The sequence below is a fragment of the Zeus faber genome (genome assembly GCF_960531495.2).
Source record: "Zeus faber genome assembly, chromosome: 9".
Classification (NCBI taxonomy): Eukaryota; Metazoa; Chordata; class Actinopteri; order Zeiformes; family Zeidae; genus Zeus; species Zeus faber.
Window position 1 is genome coordinate 3,601,565 of NC_137197.1, and position 22,427 is coordinate 3,623,991.

At 42.8% G+C, this 22,427-nt stretch overlaps 1 protein-coding gene across 2 annotated transcripts in view; it reads left to right on the forward strand.

Moving 5' to 3' along the window:
- fndc3a (fibronectin type III domain containing 3A) overlaps positions 1-22,427 on the forward strand; it is a 68,246-nt gene that overhangs the window by 1,065 nt on the left and 44,754 nt on the right. For both annotated transcript variants that reach the window (XM_080006407.1, XM_080006408.1), the window contains exons 2-3: positions 3,579-3,722; positions 21,922-21,997. In XM_080006407.1, coding sequence (XP_079862533.1) covers positions 3,612-3,722; positions 21,922-21,997 — 187 coding nt within the window. In that variant the 5' untranslated portion in view covers positions 3,579-3,611. The remainder of the gene's footprint in view (positions 1-3,578; positions 3,723-21,921; positions 21,998-22,427) is intronic.

A 22,427-nucleotide genomic window follows, 5' to 3' on the forward strand; every position in this document is an offset into this window, starting at 1 on the left:
TTGCAAGTTTTGGGATTTAGAACTTAATATTATAATCAAATCAAATGCCATGTCAAATATAGTTTGTTACTTAATTTGACGAGTAAGACAGGCTTAGTTTTTTAAAGATCAAAAGTACTGCAACATTTTTACCTTTTTTTTTTTTTTTTTTTTAACAAGTAAAATATTTAGAAAGTTTAAACCGGGAAAATGGTGAGAAAATGATTTCCATAGCATCGCAGTTTCATCCCTCTCAAGGTGTTTTCCCTGCCGTACCAAAACCACAACTGAGAAACATCTGCTCGCTTGCTGTGCATCGTGTCTTAACCACATTCAAATTTGATTTCCTCTCAGCTAAAATCTGTTTGTTTCCAGGATTTGTGTAGGAATGTTACTTTGGGGTATGTTTGGGGAATGTTTTCTTTGCTGTAACAGCCAAGGGGCTTTCTACACTTAATTGAATAAATGAACCAGGACAGGAAGACCTATATTGTTTGTTTTTTGTTTTGTGTTTGTTTGTTTTTTTTACCTTCGGAAAAGGTGATTTAGCTTCCAAACTTGAATTGTTTGTTGTAGATTATGATTCTCTGCAACTTGGGAAGTGGAAAAATTCTCCTTTCCAAGTCTTTGGACGTCTATACCTTAACTTAAACACATGCTCTAAAATGACACTTCTTTTTTTTTTTTTTTACGATGCTTTTTTTAATACTGAAAATACTCAGGTAAATGCTGATTCAAAACAAAGCAGATTTCTCTATTAGCTTCCTAAAATAAATAAATACATATCTAAATAAAGGATCCCCTCTTGCCTTATACATGTACAATGGCTGTGAAAACGTTTTGTTTTATTATTGGTTCACTGACGCTGAATGTAATGAGATTTAGCGTCGACTGCAGCAGATTTTATTGAAACATGATAGTGTTGATGGAATTTGTTTGCTACCGTATAAAAGTATCGACTCTATACCCGTTCTGCCCATGCATGTACTAGAGTTAATTGCAAATGAGCCAGACCAGAGCTATAGAATGTGATTTAACCCAACCTAAATTCAATATTTCTGTATTTATTGTTTGTCCCTATATTTGACAAGACTCTTTGGCTTGGTCAGGTGGCATGAAGTCTGCTTTTCACTGAGTCCTTCTTTCTTTAATAGATAACCGAATGCCTACATTTTCACAAATTTCACCTAAAACGTCACAGAATTGTAATGAATAATTGGTCAATGTTGATGAAAACTAACACAGGTGGCTGTGTTTCTCCACCAGGCGTCTTGTGTGGTAGGCCGACATGTACTCATGTATATGATGTATACACAGAGGCTAAAGGTGTGCACACAGAGGCTAAAGGTGGAAAAAATCTCTGATTATGGTGAGACGTCAGAATTAAACCGATGTGGTCCTTTTAAGCCTGAAAGTGGAGGATTGATCACCGTCACATCTTTCATTTAGTTTGATTTTGGCCACTGTTTTTAACCACGTATGGTGTGTTGGATTAAGGATATTTGTTCGGCCGATTATTGAATCTCTATTCATAAAGCACATTTGAACTACAGAGAAACACTGTGCTTTAAATTTAAAACGGGAGCAATGAAATAGTACAAATACAAATTGTCCACTATTCCCATCCACACTGCTCGATGAAAAGACAATAAAAATAAAAAAACACAGCATCTAAAAAGGCTTTAACCATAATCTTATATAAAAATGGAAGCTTTTCAGCTTTGCTTTTAAATAAATGTGCCATGTTTATTTCACCCGAAGGCCTATTGACTGCAGAAGCTGCCTGCCACTAGCCTCATCTAAATCCACGATGCTAATCTTACATTGCTCCTCTTCTGTGGGAGCACTTCCCTAAATCCAGTTCATTGACCATCCCGCTGTAAACTGACTTTGTTTAAGCTTAAGGAGGGGAGTGGCCACAGCCGAAAGATAAGCCAGATCACTGCCTGGTTTCAGGGCGCATGCGCTGTTTTGTAATTCAGTTCAAGGACACATGTTGCGTTTCTCTGAGTCTGCTCTTTGTGACCCATGCAACTCGTTTTTCAGGAGTGAGAGAGTCCCGTCATTAGCATTTAATTGATCCTGGCTAGTTTCCTTTTCGATGCTATCAAATGGAACGTTATTGTGACGTGCGTCATAGTGTATCCCATCTTAGTATCCCATCTTAGACCAGTGTCAGAGCTAAAGGCGGCCAGAGCCGGTCAAAAGGGAAGGAGGACATTTTATTTCCCTGCAGTCCATTGTTTGACATTGTTCCTACCATCCACGGGCCTTCCCTTTTCCATTATAGTCAAAACACAATAGCCTCAAATGCTGCTTGCAACCTTGCCCTTTAATTAAGATGAATGGTAATAGCCATCATCTGTGGCAGGTTGTTTGTTAGCTTCCATTTCTAATTTCTTCTTACTATATAACACAAGAGAAGCTCATGTCCAGTACCTTCAACCTCACTTAGTGTGGTTGATTTGGGAGGAAAAAGACTCGGCCTGTTATTTGACGGCTTGGATTTTTGTCATTTCCATCTGCCTTAGACACGACAATCGAACATCCTGATTGGCTTGTATACTAAATGTTCTGTAATAAGTCAATTTTGTAGAAGTTCATATGTTGCACCAAACAGTAGTTAATGTATTTTTCCTATTGTAAAACTAAGGAAATCAGATAAATCTTAAATTTGAGGAAAGAACTGTCCATCAAAATTAATTTCTAATTCCGTCAAATCACTCATTACTCTTTAATGAGAAATTATGGAGATACAATTACTCAACACTTGAAAGTCTCTTGAAATATGACCCTAGGTCTGTTTAATTTACTTACAGTTCAAAATCCCGCCAAAGCCAAATCAAACAATGGCACATACAAGCTCACACAGACTTCCCATAAGCCTTTTCTCTATTGTAGCACAAGGACTGCGGTAGAGCTCTTTTCACTATAGCTCATATCATTATCTCAAATTTTCTTATGCCCCGATGGTGGTTCCCTGGATTATAACTTGTAATATACTTTAATATATGTTCTGTGTTCTGGGCTATTAAAGTAGAAGAGTGCAGTGTATGAGAGCAGCAGAGACGGGTTTATTTGCTTATTTTTTAAGATACAGAAAGATTCTGTGAAAGGCCTTGGAGATTTCAAATGTTTATGGCAAGGACTAGATTTTAATAACGTTCACCCCTTTGAACCCTCCTGGCCACAACAGATTCGGCCAGACATGAGCTGTTGGTGAAATGTGTCTTTCGTTTGGTTGAAAAACATGAAGGCGTCTCTCTTTTGCTGGGGGTCCAGTTAAGAGGGCTCAGTAGAACCCTGAAGTGTTGGCCCCAATGAATTGCTGGAAAAGATCCTTCATGTTGGTGGTTCTGCAGCTCACCCCTTGTAGTTTGGTAGATCATATGTAAACAAGGTTGATCATAATGACAGTAACATGACACCTTACAGCCTGTCTTTGGTGGTAGAATAGCTCTTATAGTGAATGCTTTACATTCATGGGAAAGTTGAGACCTCTTGGATATGAAGGATAATGATGCGACATTGTTATATAATGCAGCTTAATTTTTGAAGCACTATTTGTAATTATATTGATTGCTCTGTATTGTTCGCAGGAGTACCTCTTGAGTGGTGTGAATGAGGGAGGCATGGCAGACCATACCCCACCCCTGGAGTCTGGCCAGCTTCTCAGCCCTGACCTCCCCCTCCTGGCCTCACCACCGCCTCCAACCATGGTCAACGGAGAGGGCCCCCAACAGGTAACACTGCAACCGTCACCCTAGTGCTGGGTGATACGGCCAAAGATGTTACCACGATAAAATATTTATACCATTCTGGTTCACAATTCTCCCCATATTTTTGTGGGTAATATTTTTAGACATGGTCGCCATATTGGGGCGGGCAAGCTCCACCGGTAAACAAATGTAGTGTGCGCTGGGGGGTCTCGACTGTGGCGCGCTGCTCTTTAATGAAATTAGGTGAGGAGTTTGGAGAGCTGCGGAACGCGCTGTACCCGCATACCTTGGGCAAGGCCTGCAGGAAGGAAATTGGAATAAAATTTGAATATTACATATATTATATTACATGTCTCCCTCTCTGGCCGTTCACTGCGTGTACAAGAGGGAGTGTGCCTTTGCCCAGAATGCCCAGTAATTTTAGAGATGTTCAAGATATTGCGATGAAAGTGGGAAATATACCTGACAGAATGTCCTCTAGTGCAGAGGTTCCCAATCACTGGCTTAAGGGGCTGAGCCAGGCCGCGGTGCATTCAATTCAAGATTCAAGAGGTTTTTTCGTTACATACATATACATACTTTCATACATATATGCAGTGAAATGTCAATGCAATGCACCCGGTGATTACACACTATGTTCTAGACTGAACACAGTAGCTACCTAAGAATTTCTACTTGACTAACTAACTGATTTCTAAAATGTAATGCAGTAAGTTGAATACTATAGAATAAAATAAGACCTCAAGGGTAATGCAGGGTGGGGGTACAAAATAGATAAACGGAATAGGCTTATGCATATGGGATAGGCTATGTATATACAGATATGTGCATTAAAGTGGCATGTGAATAAAGTGAGGCAGTGTTTGTGAGATATACAGCTCAGTATACAACAGTACGGCACGGCGATACGGTAACACCGAACAACCCTGAACAGTGACACAGTATGCTGTACAGTATGCTACATACAGTACAGTAGGTAATGGAGCCTATGTGTGTGGCTCAGTGAGGACCCCTGGTGAGGTCAGCGTTGACAGTTCTTATGGCTTGAGGAGGAAACTCCGTCTCAGTCTCTCTGTTCTCGCTGTGTGACTGCGGAGGTGCTTGCCCGACTGCAGCAGCTGGAACAGTCCGTTGTTGGGGTGATGAGGATCCTTCATGATCCTGCAGCTCTGCTACTACACCTCCTGGTGTATAAGTCTTGCATGGAGGGGAGGGTAGTTCCAGTGGTACGTTCAGCTGAACGCACCACCCTCTGCAGGGCCCGCCTGTCCTGAGCAGTACAGTTCCCAAACCAGGCAGTGATGTTGCCTGTCAGGATGCTCTCAACTGTTCCAGAGTAGAAGGACTTGAAGATCCTCACCAAGACCCGGAATTTCCTCAGCTGCCTGAGGTGGTAAAGACGCTGCCTCGCCTTTCTCACCAGAGTGTCTGTTTGTAAAGTCCATGTTAAATCCTCTATGATGTGGACTCCCAGGTACTTGAAGCTGCACACCCTGTCAATAGCAGTCCCATTAATCACCAAGGACGTGTGTGTCCTCGGTTGTAATCCACGCCTAAAGTCCACAATCAGCTCCTTCGTTTTGCTGACGTTCAGGTGGAGGCTGTTGTCCTGGCACCAGAGTGACAGGTCAGCCACCTCCTCACGGTAGGCCTTCTCATCACCGTCGGTGATCAGGCCCACGATAATTGTGTCGTCAGCAAACTTGAGGATGGTGTTGGAACTGGACCTGGCCACACAGTCATGTGTGTACAGGGAGTACAGTAGGGGGCTGAGGACGCAGCCCTGGGGGGATCCTGTGTTCAGAGTGACAGAGATGGAAATGTGCTTCCCCACCCTAACCAACTGGGGTTGGGCTGAGAGGAAGTCCAGGATCCAGGCACACAGCGGAGTATTCAGTCCAAGCTCCTTTAGCTTGACAGCAAGTCTGGTGGGGACTATGGTGTTGAAAACCCAACAATAATCAATGAAGAGCAATCTCACATACGCCCCCTTCCGGCCATCCACGTGCGTGAGCATGGTATGAAGTACCTGGGGACACTGCGTCATCCGTGGATCTGTTCTGCTGGTACGTGAACTGCAACGGGTCCAAGGTGCGGGGGAGGGAGGCGCAGGTATAATCCTCAATCAACCTCTCGAAACACTTCATGACCACCAAGGTGAGGGCCACCGGATGGTAGTCATTCAGGCAGGCAGGAGAGGCGATCTTCGGGACAGGAACGACGGTGGACCTCTTGAAGCAGGACGGGACCACTGATTCAGCCATGGAGATGTTGAATATTGTAGTGAACACTGGGGCTAGCTGGTTAGCACAGGTCTTCTGTACTCGTCCAGATATGCCATCTGGGCCTGCAGCTTTCCTGGTGTTCACTCGCATCAGAGCCCTCCTGATTCTCACACATTGAGAGTGCGCGCTCATCCCCAGTGGTGTAACTCCACTTAGCCGGCGAGCTAGCGGTGCTGTTGCCAGACTCAAACCGCACATAAAAGGAGTTCAGTTCGTTGGCTAGCAAGGCGCCGACACTCGTGGCTGGGGAGGAGCTGCTCTTGTAGTTTGTTATATTCTGCAGCCTCTGCCACAAGCGTCTGGTGTCCCGTTGCTCCATCTGTAACTCCAGTCTCTCTGTACGTCCGTTTAGTGTCCTTCACCGCCCTCCGCAGATTGTATGACGCCGCTTTGTAATTGTCCATATTTCCGGATACAAGACCGTCGTTTTAAGCCGCCGTGCGAGCATTCAGAGCGTAGCGGATGCATTTATCGACCCACGGCTTCTGGTTTGGAAATATCTGAACTTTCACCGTGGGAACGATGCTGTCTGCTTATGTAGCCACGAAGCTCACCGCTACATCCATAAACTCACTGACGTCACTTGAACCGATTGGAACATGTCCCAGTCGACGTCAATCAGAGCGTCCTGAAGCGCAGCCTCTGATTGGTCCGTCCACTGCTTCACTTCCCTCGTCACCACCATGTCTCGCACGACGCCTGTAAACGGGAACCAGCGAAATCGTGGCGTGATCTGATTTCCCGACAGCAGGGAGCGAGGCGGTCTTGTATCCGTTCTTGTAAGGTGTGTAGCAATGGTCCAAAGTTCTCCCCTGGTGGCACACGTGATGTGTTGGTGGAAATTAGGCAGAACTTTTTTTAAGGTTCGCCGTGTTAAAGTCCCCAGTCCCCACCACAGCCGCGTCGGGATGTTTGTTTTGAAATCCGCACAACACATCATACAGGTCCAACAGTGCTGTGTTGGTGTCCGCTTGCGGTGGAATATAAACGGCTGTAATGATGACCGTGCTGAATTCCCAGGGAAGATAAAATGGATGGCATAAGATTGTCGGCTGTTCCAGGTTCGACGAGCAGGAGCTAGGGGAGAGACTTGGTGTTGTTGGGGTTAAACCAGCGGTTGTTTACCAAAAGTTTCCCGTTGGAATTTACTCCTCGCTCGAAGTTCATCCATCTTGTTCTCCAGAGACTGAACGTTGGCAAGAAGGATGCTTGGCAGAGGTGGACGGTAAGGTTGCGTCCTCATTCTGACCCGAATGCCGCCTCGATTACCACGGTGCTTTCTCCATGGGCCCGCTCGTGGAACAGCGGCTCCATATTTGTTGTTGTTGTTGAGTGTTCGCGTGTAAAATTTCAGTCGGCTACTCTAGTTCCACGGATAAAAACTCCCAAAGTTGTTCTTTTGGGGAAGTTTTTATATCCACAAGTGCATTGCGGCCGTAAGAGATAACTGCCAATGCTTTTTTTGGCGGACACTTTGATTAAAAAAACGGAAGAAAATACTAATGTGCGAAGTCGACCGGAGCGCTGGTCAACTTTGCCACTGGAACTGGATTATTTTTTCAGGAGCCATCTGCGGTTCTACTCCGTAGCGGAGCAGCAGCCGGAAACTGAGTAAATGAGTTACATCTAGAGATTTTATTGCTTTGTTTTGGGGAAAAGATGGCTCTGATCGGAGCTGCAGGAAATAATTTGCCCTTTACAACCAGCATTCCCCTCTTGCAAAGATAGCATCTGTTTTTCTGCGCTTATTTTGGTGTAACTTATTGTTTGTTATTCTAAAGTCTAGCATTGCTGAAGCTCTTCACTGTTTAGGTATGTGTTAAGCATTGTCATATTTTTGTTATTTATAATTTTTAATATTCAAATAAAATGTACTTATTTAGAAACAAGCCTTTTTATTTATTTTTTATTTTTACAAATCAAGACTATCTAACAATGGCATAGCTGTCAGCCCTAGGAAAAAATTTGTGTGTGTCCCAGCTCCGTGCCCTCCTGGGAAGCAGTGCAAAAAGAGCCCTTGAGGGACCTTCAGGGAGACCCCACAACTGTTTGGTCCCAAAACACCCCTAATCTTAAATTGTTATGACAGTCCAACTACGATTTTATCCATATTTACAGTCCATATTGTGCAGTGCCTCTTGGATAAAAGTTTAAACAAATCTAAATGAGACCTCTTGGATCAATAAAACAAACAAAATGTCTCACAAACTGTTCACTCTCTTTGAAGAGTTGACACCTTTGCTTTCTTTAGTTTGGCAGTTTCTGACAGAATTTGAGGTGCAGTTCAAACGGGGGCTCTCTTATGCTGGTTCTTGATGGGAGGTTTTGCTGTAAATTAAAGGATATGAGATTATGCTTCCTTTCACCTCCGCTCAGCGTCAGGCTGAGATGGAAAGGCCCTGACAAGCCACGCTGATTTCCCCTGTCATTTCGATGGCCATCAGTCCGATTTGCTTAAGTGCCCGTGACTGTCAGGAGGGGGTAGTATGGAACCTACAGCAATATCTCTTCCATGCTTTCCTCACCCGTGCTGGGTTTGTCCAGATAAGACTTGCTAATATTAGCTCTGCCCTATAAACAAGACTTTCCAGTCTTCTTGTTATTTTCCACAGTGGAAAATCCCTCAGCGGGATCAACCTTTGTCTGACGGGGAGATCAGATTTAGTGTTTTTTGTTTTTTTGGCTGTGAAGGTGACGTTTTTGTTGAATTCAGTTACCTCCCCAGTCGCCTGATTACACATGGATGCTATGTGTTAAAGCTTGCTGGCTAGTTAAGCCTGGAAAGTCCAAACACCACACCGTTGCTCAAAGCGGGTGTAGAGACGCTGCATGGCCATGATTGTAACAGCCCTCACGTGGAAGAATAACAAGCCCCAGGCAGCACACGATGGTTGTTGTTTTCTGAGCTTCCTGCGATCATTGCGGGGAGCGTTTCGTGCCGTCTGATGTCTTCCATTGTTGTGCATTTCATTAACCTTTCAGCTATCCTTTATTTGTACAATTGAAACTGGTGCCAGATAAACAAGGTATTAGGCAGTTTGGTGAGAAGCAGGTGTAGCGTCAGATGTGGCGTGCTTTCATTTTTGTTGCCTACTCAGAGTTGAAAGTGCTGTTTGTCAGAAGTTAATAAGAGAATTGACGTCGTGTGTGTGTGTGTGTGTGTGTGTGTGTGTGTGTGTGTGTGTGTGTGTGTGTGTGTGTGTGTGTGTGTGTGTGTGTGTGTGTGTGTGTGTGTGTGTGTGTGTGTGTGTGTGTGTGTGTGTGTGTGTGTGTGTCCCCCCTGACAGCTGGAGAGTGAGATGCAGGGACCTCTGTGGTGGGAGGTCTGGCTTCGGTGACAGTGAAGCGGAGTCGCCGTGATGGCGACCCCTCCGTCTCTCTGACCTTTTGTTAGTAGGGGAAACGGCAAGGACACCTCATTCTTTGTACTGTGCCCCCTCCCCCTCCCCACCCACGGTCTTGTGGGTCTGGTATTAACGCTCTGTTAGATCAATTAGTCTGAGTCAGAGACGAAGGGCTGTAGGGCTGAGTGATTATGGAAGAATTTACTATCATGAACATCGTAATGGTTTTCACCAGGGGTCACAAATCTAGTTTGCCATACCAACGTACCTAATTAAACAGCCTCTGTGCAGTTTTTTTTACGTCAACAGGGGGCACTGGCTCCAGAAATGGATTTCATATAATCATGAATAATTATTTTTTTGGCCCCCAACCGGTATTTAATCTTTCTTTTTTTATTTGTGAACTGTTGAATACATCTGCTACTTCGCCACTGCAGTGGACATACAAGGCTTTCCTGTGTTTTCAACTTATGTCATGTCCCTTTAATTTAATTGATCTTGCATTGAAGACCTGGCTTGATACCTTTATTTTTCAAGGGAAAGCACCACAATGTGTAGGATTTTTTTATTTTTTATGTTTACAGGTACAAGTCATTTGCCTCATCATGTACTTCTGCTAAATATCCTCAGTATCACTATCTGACGACTTCCTCCTTGCTGTAGTTCAAGTTCAAGAGATTATTTGTCACATACATATACATACGGTCATACATATATGCAGTGAAATGTCATGACACCCGGTGATTACGCACAATAAGCTCTATAAGCTCTAAAAATACTGGAAAAATACAAAAATGTGCCTTTAGGGAGTAACTTCTCACTGAGAATCATCCAGTCAATCAGAGGAAAGCACACTTTGATCATGTCAGTCTGGTAAAATGTAGCCGGGTTTTGAGAGAGCGGTGGAGACACTAGGTAATATGTCAAGCTGTCTGCTGGAATTCCAACTGAATTCTAACATGGGCTTTCATCGGCCTTCAACTTTCCTCGACTGGTGCCGAGATTGAAAATGGTTCGGCGAGTGCTTGCTTTGGTCCTCTGGAATGAAGCACTTTGTGTAAAATAGCTCTGGATCAGACAACCGGGGGAGTGTGATCTGCCTGTGGCTGTGTGCCCTGCGTGGGCCTCAGTTGCTGGAGAGCGAGACCTCGTTCCTGGACTTTCATTTTATTCTTTTTTTTTTTTCCGATGCCGGTCTTGCATGCCACGGTCGGACACGGGAGACAGGGTCTTGGATGTTCGCCCCTCACAAGTCGCCATCAGGTTGGAGATTGTGTGACAAAACGGCAACTTACTCCAGGGTCTCCTTGCCAGTAACTGAATCGTCTAGGAAGGCTCAGGAGATGGAGGTGGAGCCGTTTTACTCACCAGTTTGTCAGTTGCCATGAGTCGGTGGACAGTGATGACTCTGAGTGCTGGGAACACTTGGCCCGGAGCAGCCCTGCAATGAACTCCAGTCAAGGGGAGGTTTAATTGTCATTTCCTTCAATCTCTGATTCAAATATTAAATTATAGATTTCAAGTTATTTAGGCGGTTAAAATAATGTTTTTGTATTAGGCAAAAAATTACTGAAGTCATTTAAGTCAACGGAAGCAAATACTGTTATGATCAACTTGGCATTATCTGTAATGGAATTTTTGAAAATTTCTGAAAGCTCTCTGTGCCCTTCTCTCTACCCAATCAAACACATAGGTGGTTTATTTATATTTTTCCTTCCTTAAATCTAAGACATATTATATTTCTTCACAATGCAGATTAATATAAATGCGGCGACATTTTAATATTTTTTTATAGCCTCTCTTTAATGCTTCCGCTCCCTTGACGGAATATCAGAGTGAAACACATCAAGGTATATTGCCTGATTTCCCCTGTACAATAATATAAAATCAAAGTGATCAAATTATTGCTGTGTTTCCGAAATCAAATACACACTCAAGTCTCTGGAGTGGGGGCGGGTGAGACTTTATTAAAAAACAAATTGCTCCACATTTTGAAGACAAAGGAAAGTCACGGGTCACTGTCGGATGGAATTTGATCGCTGAAGATCCAATTTGATTCGTACCATGAGGTTCCTGCATCCATTTTTATTGAAAGCCTTAAAACAACAGGTGTTGGTTGTGTGGCAGTGGGGTTTACTATAATACACTCCAATGTATTGCAGCAATATGATGGCCTCTACAAGAGGTCTATACGAATTAAAGAATACGTGCAGCTTAATTGCTGCTCTTCTGTACTGGTGCTGCTTTCCTGTGTTTTCTGAGTAAAGCAATGTTTCCATAGAGATTCAGCCTCCCCTGTGGGTGGAGGCTGGCCTATATGAAACTGAACACCTAAATGAAGAAAATTACAGTTCCCTGTCTTCCTTTTTTTTTTTTTTTTTTTTTTAGTATGAAGGATGTTTTTCGAAAAGGTGCTGTGTAGGAATGCCAATTTAAAGTAAAGTAATTTCCTCAATCGATAGTTGTTAACCTTAACAATCATTGATTAATTGATAACATAAAAGCTAATGACGTCATCTGGAGGTGGCGCCAAGGCACTTGGGGACCTGCGCAATTTTGTGACTTGGGCGCAAGGGGCGTTTCTCCTTATTTCATTTAAAAATGGAGAATTTCCAGGCAAGACTCCTGGAGCCGGTTCTCACATACCGGAGTATTTTCGACTCATCTTGGCGTGAGTTGAGGGTTAGTTGTTGAGCAACAACAAACATAGTTTCCTCCTCGGCATCAAAAAGCTCCCGTTTTCTGCGCGTAGCCATGTCTGTTTGTCTCGACTGCAATGGTGAATGTGCCAGCTTTTAAAACACCCTGCACTCTTTGCGCAGGCGGAAAACTCGTATTGATACAATTACAACAAGACTGCAGATTGTTCAGTTAATTATTTGATTTGAAATTGTATCTATTAAATTATTATCAAAAAAGTTATTGATAGTCGATTAATTGTTAACATCCCTAGTGCTGTGGACTCCTTAGGTAGCATCTATTCAAACAACCTTGACTTAAATAGCCTTTTGATTGGAGGAAATTCTTTCTTACGTTTCAAATGTTATTTGAATGATGATTCACTCTCAAGTAAGTACTTACAAGTTTATTATGAATACTTAATTGAAATCTGCTATAATTGTCTTAAACTTCCATTACCAATTCTTAAATCTTAAGTCAGACTGATTTCCACATTTCAGCAGCTCCTTTGGAACAATATTTAAATTTGAACTCAAGTTGAAACACCAATATAAATTTTTCCTTACACATCACGCATTTTGTTCAGTCTCCTTACCACGATAAAAGAACATTGATGTATAAATCGTAGAAATTACTATTTTTAAGAAAGTAAAATCCCATGGTATAGTCAGATACATTCCATTACAAACAGCCAATTATATCAAATGTTGGCATTAGGAAGCCATGTCCACCTGCTGAGTTTGGTTTACAATAACCTTCTCAATTCTCACCTGTTTTTGATTGGTGAGCGGGTTATTACCTGTCACTCAAAGATCAGCTCATTAATATTAATTAGTGCTAGACAATAGAGGATCGTTATGGATGAAGCTAGAGGTACTATAATGACTCATTTATAAATAAAACATGGAAATATAAGTTTTATGATTGTTCAGATTTAAATGTTAAAAATATCTGGGAGGAAAAATGATTGTCACCTTGCCAGAAACTAGAAGCGTATGTCCTATTCTTCGCTGTGACAACATATGGACACGCAGCTCTGTGGAGTATGTTGAATACTTTGAGCAGGTGAATATAATGGGATGTCAGTGTCTCCCCCTAGGCCAGGCCAACGAGAACCCCGCCAGGCCAAAAAAATAAAAATGTAATGCCGAAAATAACACTGTCCCTCCAAATTTTTTTTTTATTACCCTTTTTTTTTATTGGAATTTACACTCATTTATGTACACATGTACAAAGTAGGGGTGTTAAAATGTGCCGACTAACGACTGACTGTCTCTGTGTTCTCCACGTCAACAGTTAAATCCAAAATCTTTTTTTATTTTTTTTTTGTTTTTTGTTATGGCCTATTCAAAACGTTCTAAATAAACGAATGGTCCTGTTTTACAAATGGGAGAGGGAGCGAGTGTCTGTGGGGGTGACACCGCACCTGCACCATCACTGCGGTGTGCGCTGCAGGAGTTTCGCTTTCTCACTTTGCGTGCTTGAAAATGGCAACTTCGCATAAGATTTGGAAGGTCTCAAGAAACCCTGCAGTGCAATGAAAGTGATTTAAGATCCCATGAATCAGAATGAAAGATCCCACAGGTGGGATCCCGGGACTCGGGCACACCACCGCCTCTGCCCAGTTATTTACTCATTTATATTTTTTCTATTTATTTGTATATATATATGTATGTATATACTTAAACATATTCATAATTATTTTCATGCAATTAATGCAGCCTATTAAATCATCCTCTCCTTGTGATTACTTTGTAAGTCTTGAATATACCAAGCAAACAAAATTTGACCGAAGCCGACCGCGCCAATATGCACCTCGTCTCCTCTGGGCTTTTTCCTTTTTCCTTTTCACCAGGCCTGAAAAAATTCTAGAGTAAACACTGGATGATATGTTCAGATCTAGAAAGCAGTGAGAATGGACAGTTTATTTGTATGTAAAGGCTGAGAGAAATGCATTATTGGACAAAGTGTTTTCCGTTATTTCACGGGGTTTGTTGCCGTACATTGGTAGTTTCGCCAGTAGGACTCTGGTGCTGTTTTCCATCAATATACTGTGCCTGCCACGTTTATAACATCTATTGAAGACTTCTTTGAATAAACCCTTCCCCAAGAATATTTTATACATAGCTTCTTGATCGTTCTTTCTTCGTAATTTAAAATGTTTATTGTACCTTGTAAATATGTCTACTTCTCTCAAGATTGAATTTCAAACCAAGTGAAATATTTCACTTCACAAAGCCAGTCAATCACACACCTGGACAATCTGGTTCTGTGGTTAACACTGCGGACAAACAGCCTTAAGGCTAGTTCCCTATTGTATGTACTGTAGAACATGATTAAAGTCGCAAGACTGTAAAAAATGTGATGCAGGGGAAAAAGGGAAGGGCTTTGAATATGTATGTTTCCACCGACAAAATTTGCATGCCACATTTATGGTTTCAATCGTGTGAATATTGAGGGACACAATTACGAGCACTACATTAAAATTTCTGCATCTGCTTTACAACCTCGTCTTGTGATGCACCCTAGGCATCCAGGAAATCAGATCGTCACATTTCTCTGAATTGCTATTGCACGAGTAAACTTTGTCGTCAGCTACGGGGCGACTGCATTGGTGCCTGGCTGGTTCTGCCGCTGGCTGGCTCCTCCGCACGTCACTTGGCTCCCGCTTCCCGGTCGCCCAGCTGCTCTGCCACGTTGGCACACAGTAAACAATTAAGAGGAACAAAATGTGAGAAACCTGAACCTTGAGTCACCAGCGAGATGCGTCAGAGCTAAAAGCCATGAATGCACAGAGCGGACCCATTCTCCTGGGTAATAAAATACACCGCTGGCTACCTCCGCGGCAGCCGGGGCTAATCGATCTGCTTGGTCTCGACGTGGACTGTGCAGCTGAACACTATGCGAAAACCCCAACCACTGGGCGATAAGGAAGAACTATTATCAAAATAATCGAATTCCACAAAATAACACTAATTTATGAGCAGATATTGTGACATCCTGTCGATGAAGATCCACATGCTGTTACACCAAAAACTCTTTATAAAACAAACTCCTTCAAATGTGTCAGTCCTTTGATGCTTTTGTGGCATTGACCTAATCATATTTAAGGGTGTACACCGTTTTGAATTGTGACTATACCGTGCTGACCGGCAGGGTTAGTATTAATGTCGCTTTTTCTATGCATATACATTATGAATATTTGAAGCGGCTTCAATACTAATTTTCTGCACTATCGATTTAAACCGGTTCCAGCTGTGCGTTCCCTCTCTTCTCTCCGACAGCCAGTTGACACACACCGCTGCGGCGGCCACATAGCTCTGCCTCCACTCACTCGCACTGCGGTGTGTGTCGGGGGCTAGGGGGCCGGGGCTTTTGTCACTGAGTGCTGGTTTGTGGTGCAGCAAATTTGTTTTCCTGCTCCATCGCTAGCTCTGTTAGCCCTTCTAGCCGTCCAGCCCATAGGGAACAATAGGAAAGATAGCAATAGCCAAAGCTAATGCTATCTTGCTAGCCCTCTAGTATAACTGAAACATTCACTTGGATTTATTATTTATATTTTTTATTATTGAAATATTTAAATACATTTCAGTTTTTTATAACATTTAGTGAATTACGATTATCAGAAATCACCGATGACTGAAAAAAGTTAGAAGCATTTATATTGAAACTTTAATAAAAATGAATATACCGTTACCGTACATGCTTCAAATTATACTGTGAATTTTAGGCCATACCATCCAGCCCTAATCATATGTCTAAACATTCAGCCACATTAAAAGCTGAATTTTGATACCTAAGTGAAGTAATACATTCAGCCAAACCAAACTGGTGTTAGAACTTGACCCAATCCTTGATATTACTGGAGGACTATAAAATGGTAATGATGAGTAATCTCATTGCCCTACTCCAGACAACAGCAGGTCTAAGGGAAGGGATGTTTATCAATTTTTTTTTTTATACGACAAAAGTAGTTTCCTTCTTCTTTGCAGCACCAGTGTATTTTTATTGTGTTTTTTGGTGACTGGAGTCGGTCAATCTTTTTCTGTGTTCAGGAAGCCATTACACATCGGCGTGCTTGGTCATCTGAGCGACATGTAACCTTTGCAGGGTCCCTGTGCGTGTCGAGTCCTTAAATGAAGTCACCCTGTGGCTGGCCTCCCGTGTCAGGGTTACTTTGCCTCGGATCCTTTAATACTTTTCTCTTATAATCCTCCATCTTAAAACTTTGGAGTCGTCACTCTGCTCATTTCCACTCTCCGTGATTGGCACTGGCTAGTGGTATCGTGTTGGTGAGAGTACAAATACATTCTGGCTGTCTTTGGGAGAAAAGTTACTTACTACTGCTACTACCTACTTACTTTCTTAAAAGTCTAAAAATAAAATCGGCCGATTTAATGTTTCTTTATAGCAGAATTTCTCTGAGTCCTGAGTCCTGCACTTCACATTAAGGGGTCTTTGTCTGTCGACAGTGTGGTATTTTGTCAGTGCCACAATAAAGATGTCCACTCCTGTGGTGATCCTAGGGTGGCTTCAGCTCACATTTTATTTTCATTGGCAGTTACAGAGGCATAGTCCTAGAGCTGCAATTGGTTTGGGTTTGAAACAGTTTCATCATCAGTTTCAGAATCTTGGGTTGAGTCTGAGGGAACAAAATGTATGTTTCTGCATGTTGGAGCCGTTTGCTTTAAGATGTTAAGCACTACCCTGATCAATGAGCACAGAGCTCAGTTTGTGTTGTGAGAAAGATTTAACATAGTTTTCCTGGGCAATTGAGAAAATCAACAGTTGAACTTGCAACTTATTTACAGGGTCCACTAATGGCGCTTTTCCACCGCATGGAACCAGCTTGACTCGCCTTTCTTGGTTTTCCATCGGGCAGAAGTTGTGGATGGTACCTAGTACTTTTTTGGTATCGCCTCCGTCAAGGTTCCAAGCGAGGTCACAGAGAACCGCCGCCGCATCATTTCATCACTGCGTAATCATTGCGCAACACGGGACATCCTGCGTGAACTGGCCAAATAGCTAAGCTACTATAGCGGGCGCAATTTATTTTTATTTTTTTCACTGGGTTATTCTATGAAATTGCAACCCATAAAACCACAAAAAAACAAGAACCCCATCCCACTGATATCTTACATTGTTCTAGCGTGTCGTGTTGAAGATGGTATCACAGCAGTGTCATGCCGCGTCGCTATGGGTACTCTGCAGTGGGAAAACAAAGTACCTGGTACCAAAAGTGAGAAGAGTGGAGTTGAGCTGTACCATGTAATGGAAAAACTCCATACATTTTCTGTTTGGTACTTAATTACAATGGATGTATTTCACCTGCATTTTCGACTCATTATGCCAAAGTTTCTCTGATCCTTTCTGACAACACTTGGCTTCAAAGGCTTAGTTTTTTATTTTAATTTAATTCTATTGGCGATCACTGGTATGTCTTGCCTTTAAGCAGCATTGAGTTTACCGTTTTAGCAAAATATTGATTGTGTAGATAAAAATAGATTTTTGCCTTGTGAGGCAAAATTAAGGCGGTAGTGGCTCAGGAGGTAGAGCGGGCCGTCTGGTAATCAGGATTGCCGGTCCGATCTCTGGCTCCTCCCGGTAGCATGCCAAAGTGTCCTTGCGCAAGACATGATTAACATATGTACCTTTTGTTCTACAAAGGAATGCCTGTGTCACAAAGCGATTGACGTAGCTTCTTACTTACAGGAAATGTCATCTTTATCCTAAAGGCACCTGCTTTACCAAAATTGCTTACAGCTGCTTTAAGTGATTCTGCTGAGGAGTTGCAAATGTTTGAGTCACACGGTGTCCGTGAAGATTAAGCTATTCCCTTCATTTCAAAATATTTACTAATAAACTTAGGTAGATTTTACTCTGCTTTGCAGTTTCCCTTGAATGCAAAATGGTCCGGCTCTGAGCTGCCAAATTCTCATTGTACTTGCTGAACCAGTTTTATATATGTATTTTTGCTCCCTCCCTCAAGTTTTATTTATATTTTTTTCCCGTCTTGGGTTTGTTTTGAACTCGGCATTCAGCTGTGCACTGGAGCTCCAAGTGTGGTGGCGCGTTGGAGTGAATGAATGACAGGGGGTGCCACAAAGGCGCTGAATACTCGCAGCCTCAGCTGTCTAATTTCATTTCCTTAGAATTAAGCGCCTTTCTGTTTGGACTGTCGGAGGTTTGTTCGTGGCCTCAGAGAGCCAGAGGCGACTATTCTCACCGGGAGCCTCGTGATAAAAACTCCCTCCAAGTCATCGCTGCTCACGATCGATCTGAGTATTAGTGGAAGCGGTACGGCTTCTCTGTGAATGGAAGACACGCAAGCAGAATGAGTATCTTTGGGAGGGGGCGAGGGGAGAGAGCGACAGGGACTCTAACGTAGTGTTGCGTGTCAGCTCGTGAAGCTGCGTGGGTCGCTCGGCTCTCTTACGCCATTGTTGTCATCCCCGCACGCACGCAGACACACACACACACTCACCCATGTAGGTTGTAGAACCCTTTTGCATTACGTTCGCTCTTACCGTGGCTCTACGGCTCTCTCTTCCCAGTGATAGCATATTACTGAAATGAACTCAGAGCGATGTACTGAGCGGGCGTCACAGGGGCAGACCGACAGTCGCTGACGGAGGCAGAGAGGGAGGGAGTCAGAGAGAGAGTGGGTGGGGGGGATGGTGAGAAACCCAACGCCAACCAGGGGATCTCCCCGAGCCGTTTGATTTTCAGCCCATCCATCCGTGTCTACCTACCTCTTTAACGAAGAGAGTGGCGGTCCTTCGCTCCCATCTGCGGCGGTCACCGGGGCTTATCTGTTGAAGGGGTTGCCGTGGAGACAGGAGGCTGCACGGGAGTCGGAGGCAGTAGCGAGGGAGCAATCTTTTATTTTTATCCTCCCTCTCTCTCCTTTTCCGAGACAGAGCCAGCCTCTGGTAAACATGGGCTTCACGCCACGGCAAACCTCCAGCTAGCGGAGGAACCTGATCCCACGGCTAGCCCCGTGCACTCCCACCCCCACCACCCGTTCTGCTGCTTCCCTCGCTGCCGTTTGAGCTGGAGTCGTTGAGAGCGGAGCAAGCGGCGGCCAGATGTGTTAGCATCAGCATCAGAGGGTCATGTGGTTCCGCATGAGGGCCGGGTGAAGGGGGAAGCGGGTCTGCCGGACCCCCGGAGCGTCTCGTCCTTCTCTGTGACACCGCGTGAATAACGACACCTGAATGAGAGGAAAGCGATGCGGGCGACAGTAAGTAGTGCTCAGATGTCCTTCTGTAGTGATTTTGTTTATTTATTTTTAATCCCCCCCCCCCTTTTTTTTTTTTTTAATTCAGTTATGTTTTATCTGATCCGTCTGAGGCAGAGATCACACTGTGTTGATTTAGGATTTTTATTTTATTTTTTTTCTGGGGTGGAAGGTTAAAAAAAAACAAAAAAAAAAAACTAGAAGCGAAGGGAACAGACCACAAAAAAAATAAAAAATCTGTTTGCTTCACGGAGGGAATGATGGGCAACAAAATGTGTGCAAGGAGGGAGCGCTTTGACTTTGATTCAATTAGACCTCCTGTGGCCGCCCCCTCACTGCCGCCCACCGCCCCACCCCACTCCACCCCACTCCAGCATTCTGCATCAGGCCACCTAAACACACTGCTGGTGTGGGTGTGTGCCTGCAGATGTGATTATGTGTGGCGGGCAAAGGGCTGCGTCCACCCTCTCTGGCTCGTATCATGAATAGAAACGACGTCCGGGATGGAGGTGCTGGCGATGGCCGTGCTGGGGGGGAGCCCGAGCCCCTCGCTGCGGGAGTGCAGGTTCTACGATGGAAACTTGTATAAGAGCGAGGTAATGGGCGCCCACACGCCGTGCGGCGGCACGTAATCCTAATAAGAGCCTCCGGTGTGGAGTCGATGGGAGCGGATGAAAAAAGGAGGATTCATTGTGAGAAAATGGAAAGGCTTTGGGTTGTTTTTTATTATTTATTTTTATTTTTTATTTATTTTTTTAACACCACCAGACAAATAGAGGATTAGCACTTAATATTTGATAGTCTCTTTCGGAAATGTTTTTTCTTTATATTTTTTTATCTCTCTCCCAGTTGTATTAAGTCAGGCATTTTGCAATGACATTAGCAGATGTTGAATGGTAAAGATTTGCGGACAGAACATATTTCAAAGTGAACACAATGGTAAGACGAGAGGGGAGAGAAGTGCTAAGTGTTGAGTCTTTACAGCCTGTTGAGGCACCTTTTTTACAGAAGCAACATCATTATGAGCAGTACTGTGAAAGTATGTTATGTGTAATTAACGGCTTACGGATACTTTTTTTTTTTAATGTATGAATGAGTAAAGCAAAAGTGAATTTTCTCCATTGATATAGATTTGGTTTAGATTACCCATTTGTAGTTGTGGTATTAAGATTAATAACAATTGTTTTATAACATCTTTATATTTCATATGTACTTTTCTAAAAATAGAGCATGCAGAGCGCTTGACGTAGTAGTAGTAGATAGTAGAGTAGTTATAGAACACAACAAAGTTATAGAATACAACAAATAACATTCATATATGAATGAGACCCTATAATCTTTATTTTCTTGTAGTTCAATGTTATCTTCAGGATGACAATGTGCCACATTGCTGGGAGGGTCCTTAACTTTTTCGGTTGAATTTCATTCTTGCATTTGGTTGAAACACCGAAACAACAAAAAATGTGTTTGAATTAATTGGTAAATCTTGTTTTGAAAAAGATTTTTGAAAAGGTTAGTGTCGTTAAGATTTGTCACTGTATGAAAGATTGTCAACTACTGGTGACCAAGGGGAATTTCAACGGGCCAGGCGGAGCTAGTCTCCATGTATTCAAGCCGTTGCTTTCTACCTGCTTTGTTTGACAGATCAACAGCTACTTAACAGGGGAGTGTTTGTATCATTCAACAACAACTTCAAATACTATCCCGAGATTTAGGTTGGGTATTACGGAGACGGCTTTTAACGGCTGTTGCCTCTATGGATATCTTTATATAACGAGTCATATTGTAAGATGATAACTCCAACTTTTTTGAGACTTAGCGCTGAAATGAGCGTCTCCGGCTCTCCTCTGGGTATTTAAGATCCAATTTGTCTACAGCAATTCATGGAACCATTTGCAGGCTGATGGCATTTTCAAAACCAGGCAGTACATTTTAGAGAAGTGTTTTTAAAAAAAAAAAAAGTCCTTTTGCTATTACAGTAGATGGTTGTTTTCTCAATTCGAAAATCGAAACATTACCTATAATCGTGAACGTTGCAATATATTTCCCATATTAATGCCCGGAAGAATCTTATAATACGATTTCAGACACCCCTCTAATGGACCATACCATTACACTGAGCATCCCGCAGCAGTTCGGCAGAGGGTACGATCCGCAGCTCAGATCAGAGTGATCTTTTGTGTTGTTACAGTAGTTTATTTTCGTTCCATTTTCTAATTAAATGAGACAAAAACAAAAAGCCCTGTGCGTAATGGGGACACTGTCTCAGTCACTGTCTTAACCCCCCCCCGGATAGTCATTTTATGATTTGCACTCTGCTGCTATCAGCGGGACGAGCCTTTTCTGTGAGGTCGGTTTACTAGAATTATTATTTAAAAAAAAAAAAAAAGTGGATTACTGAATGCACTGTCCTATAAATTTGAATGGTTATATGCTGGAAGGTAAGTACGCTGTAAAGGAGGTGGGTACGTTTTGTACACCCGTGAACATCCTTTACCACGTCACAGTATATCAACTGCTTATTAACAGGCTCATGGGTTACTTTGGTTATGTTGCATACATGGACCATGTGGACTCAAACTCTACATTTTCCAAATAAAATTCCCTCGGACCTCATATCACAAGAGTTATATCGGTATTTTATAACAAACCATGTCCCTTTACTTTGTCCTCAGGTTATCCTGGTGCAGGTAAACCCAGGTGAGGCCTTCACCATTCAAAGAGAGGATGGTCAGTTTCAGTGTATCACAGGTAAGAACCCATTGTTTATCTGACGCTGTACTGACTGTCTGTGATGGTGCTTGGTGTCGAAAATTCAGTTCTTAAGTGGCACCGGCGAATGACATCGATACTGCAGGGTAGCGGACAACTCTGCAACATGTGATGCCAAATGTGGGTACAGTACTCTTTTCGCTTCAGTGTTAGTGATCCAAATTGTTAAAATATATATATTTGTGAAGACATTTTCTTTTTCAAGAGACCTTTTTATTTCGTTCGCTGTATTTTAAATTTCAAAAAGGAAATTATTTGAAATGATTTTTCAGCGCAGATGGCTGACTCACTCGATAGACTTGTTGTTTAGGGACTGCAGTCATTTTTTACTTTTGATGCTACAATTAGTTTGTCAAACACATATGATGGTAACAGTGGAATCGGCTAATGCCACAGAATAATCTGAGGA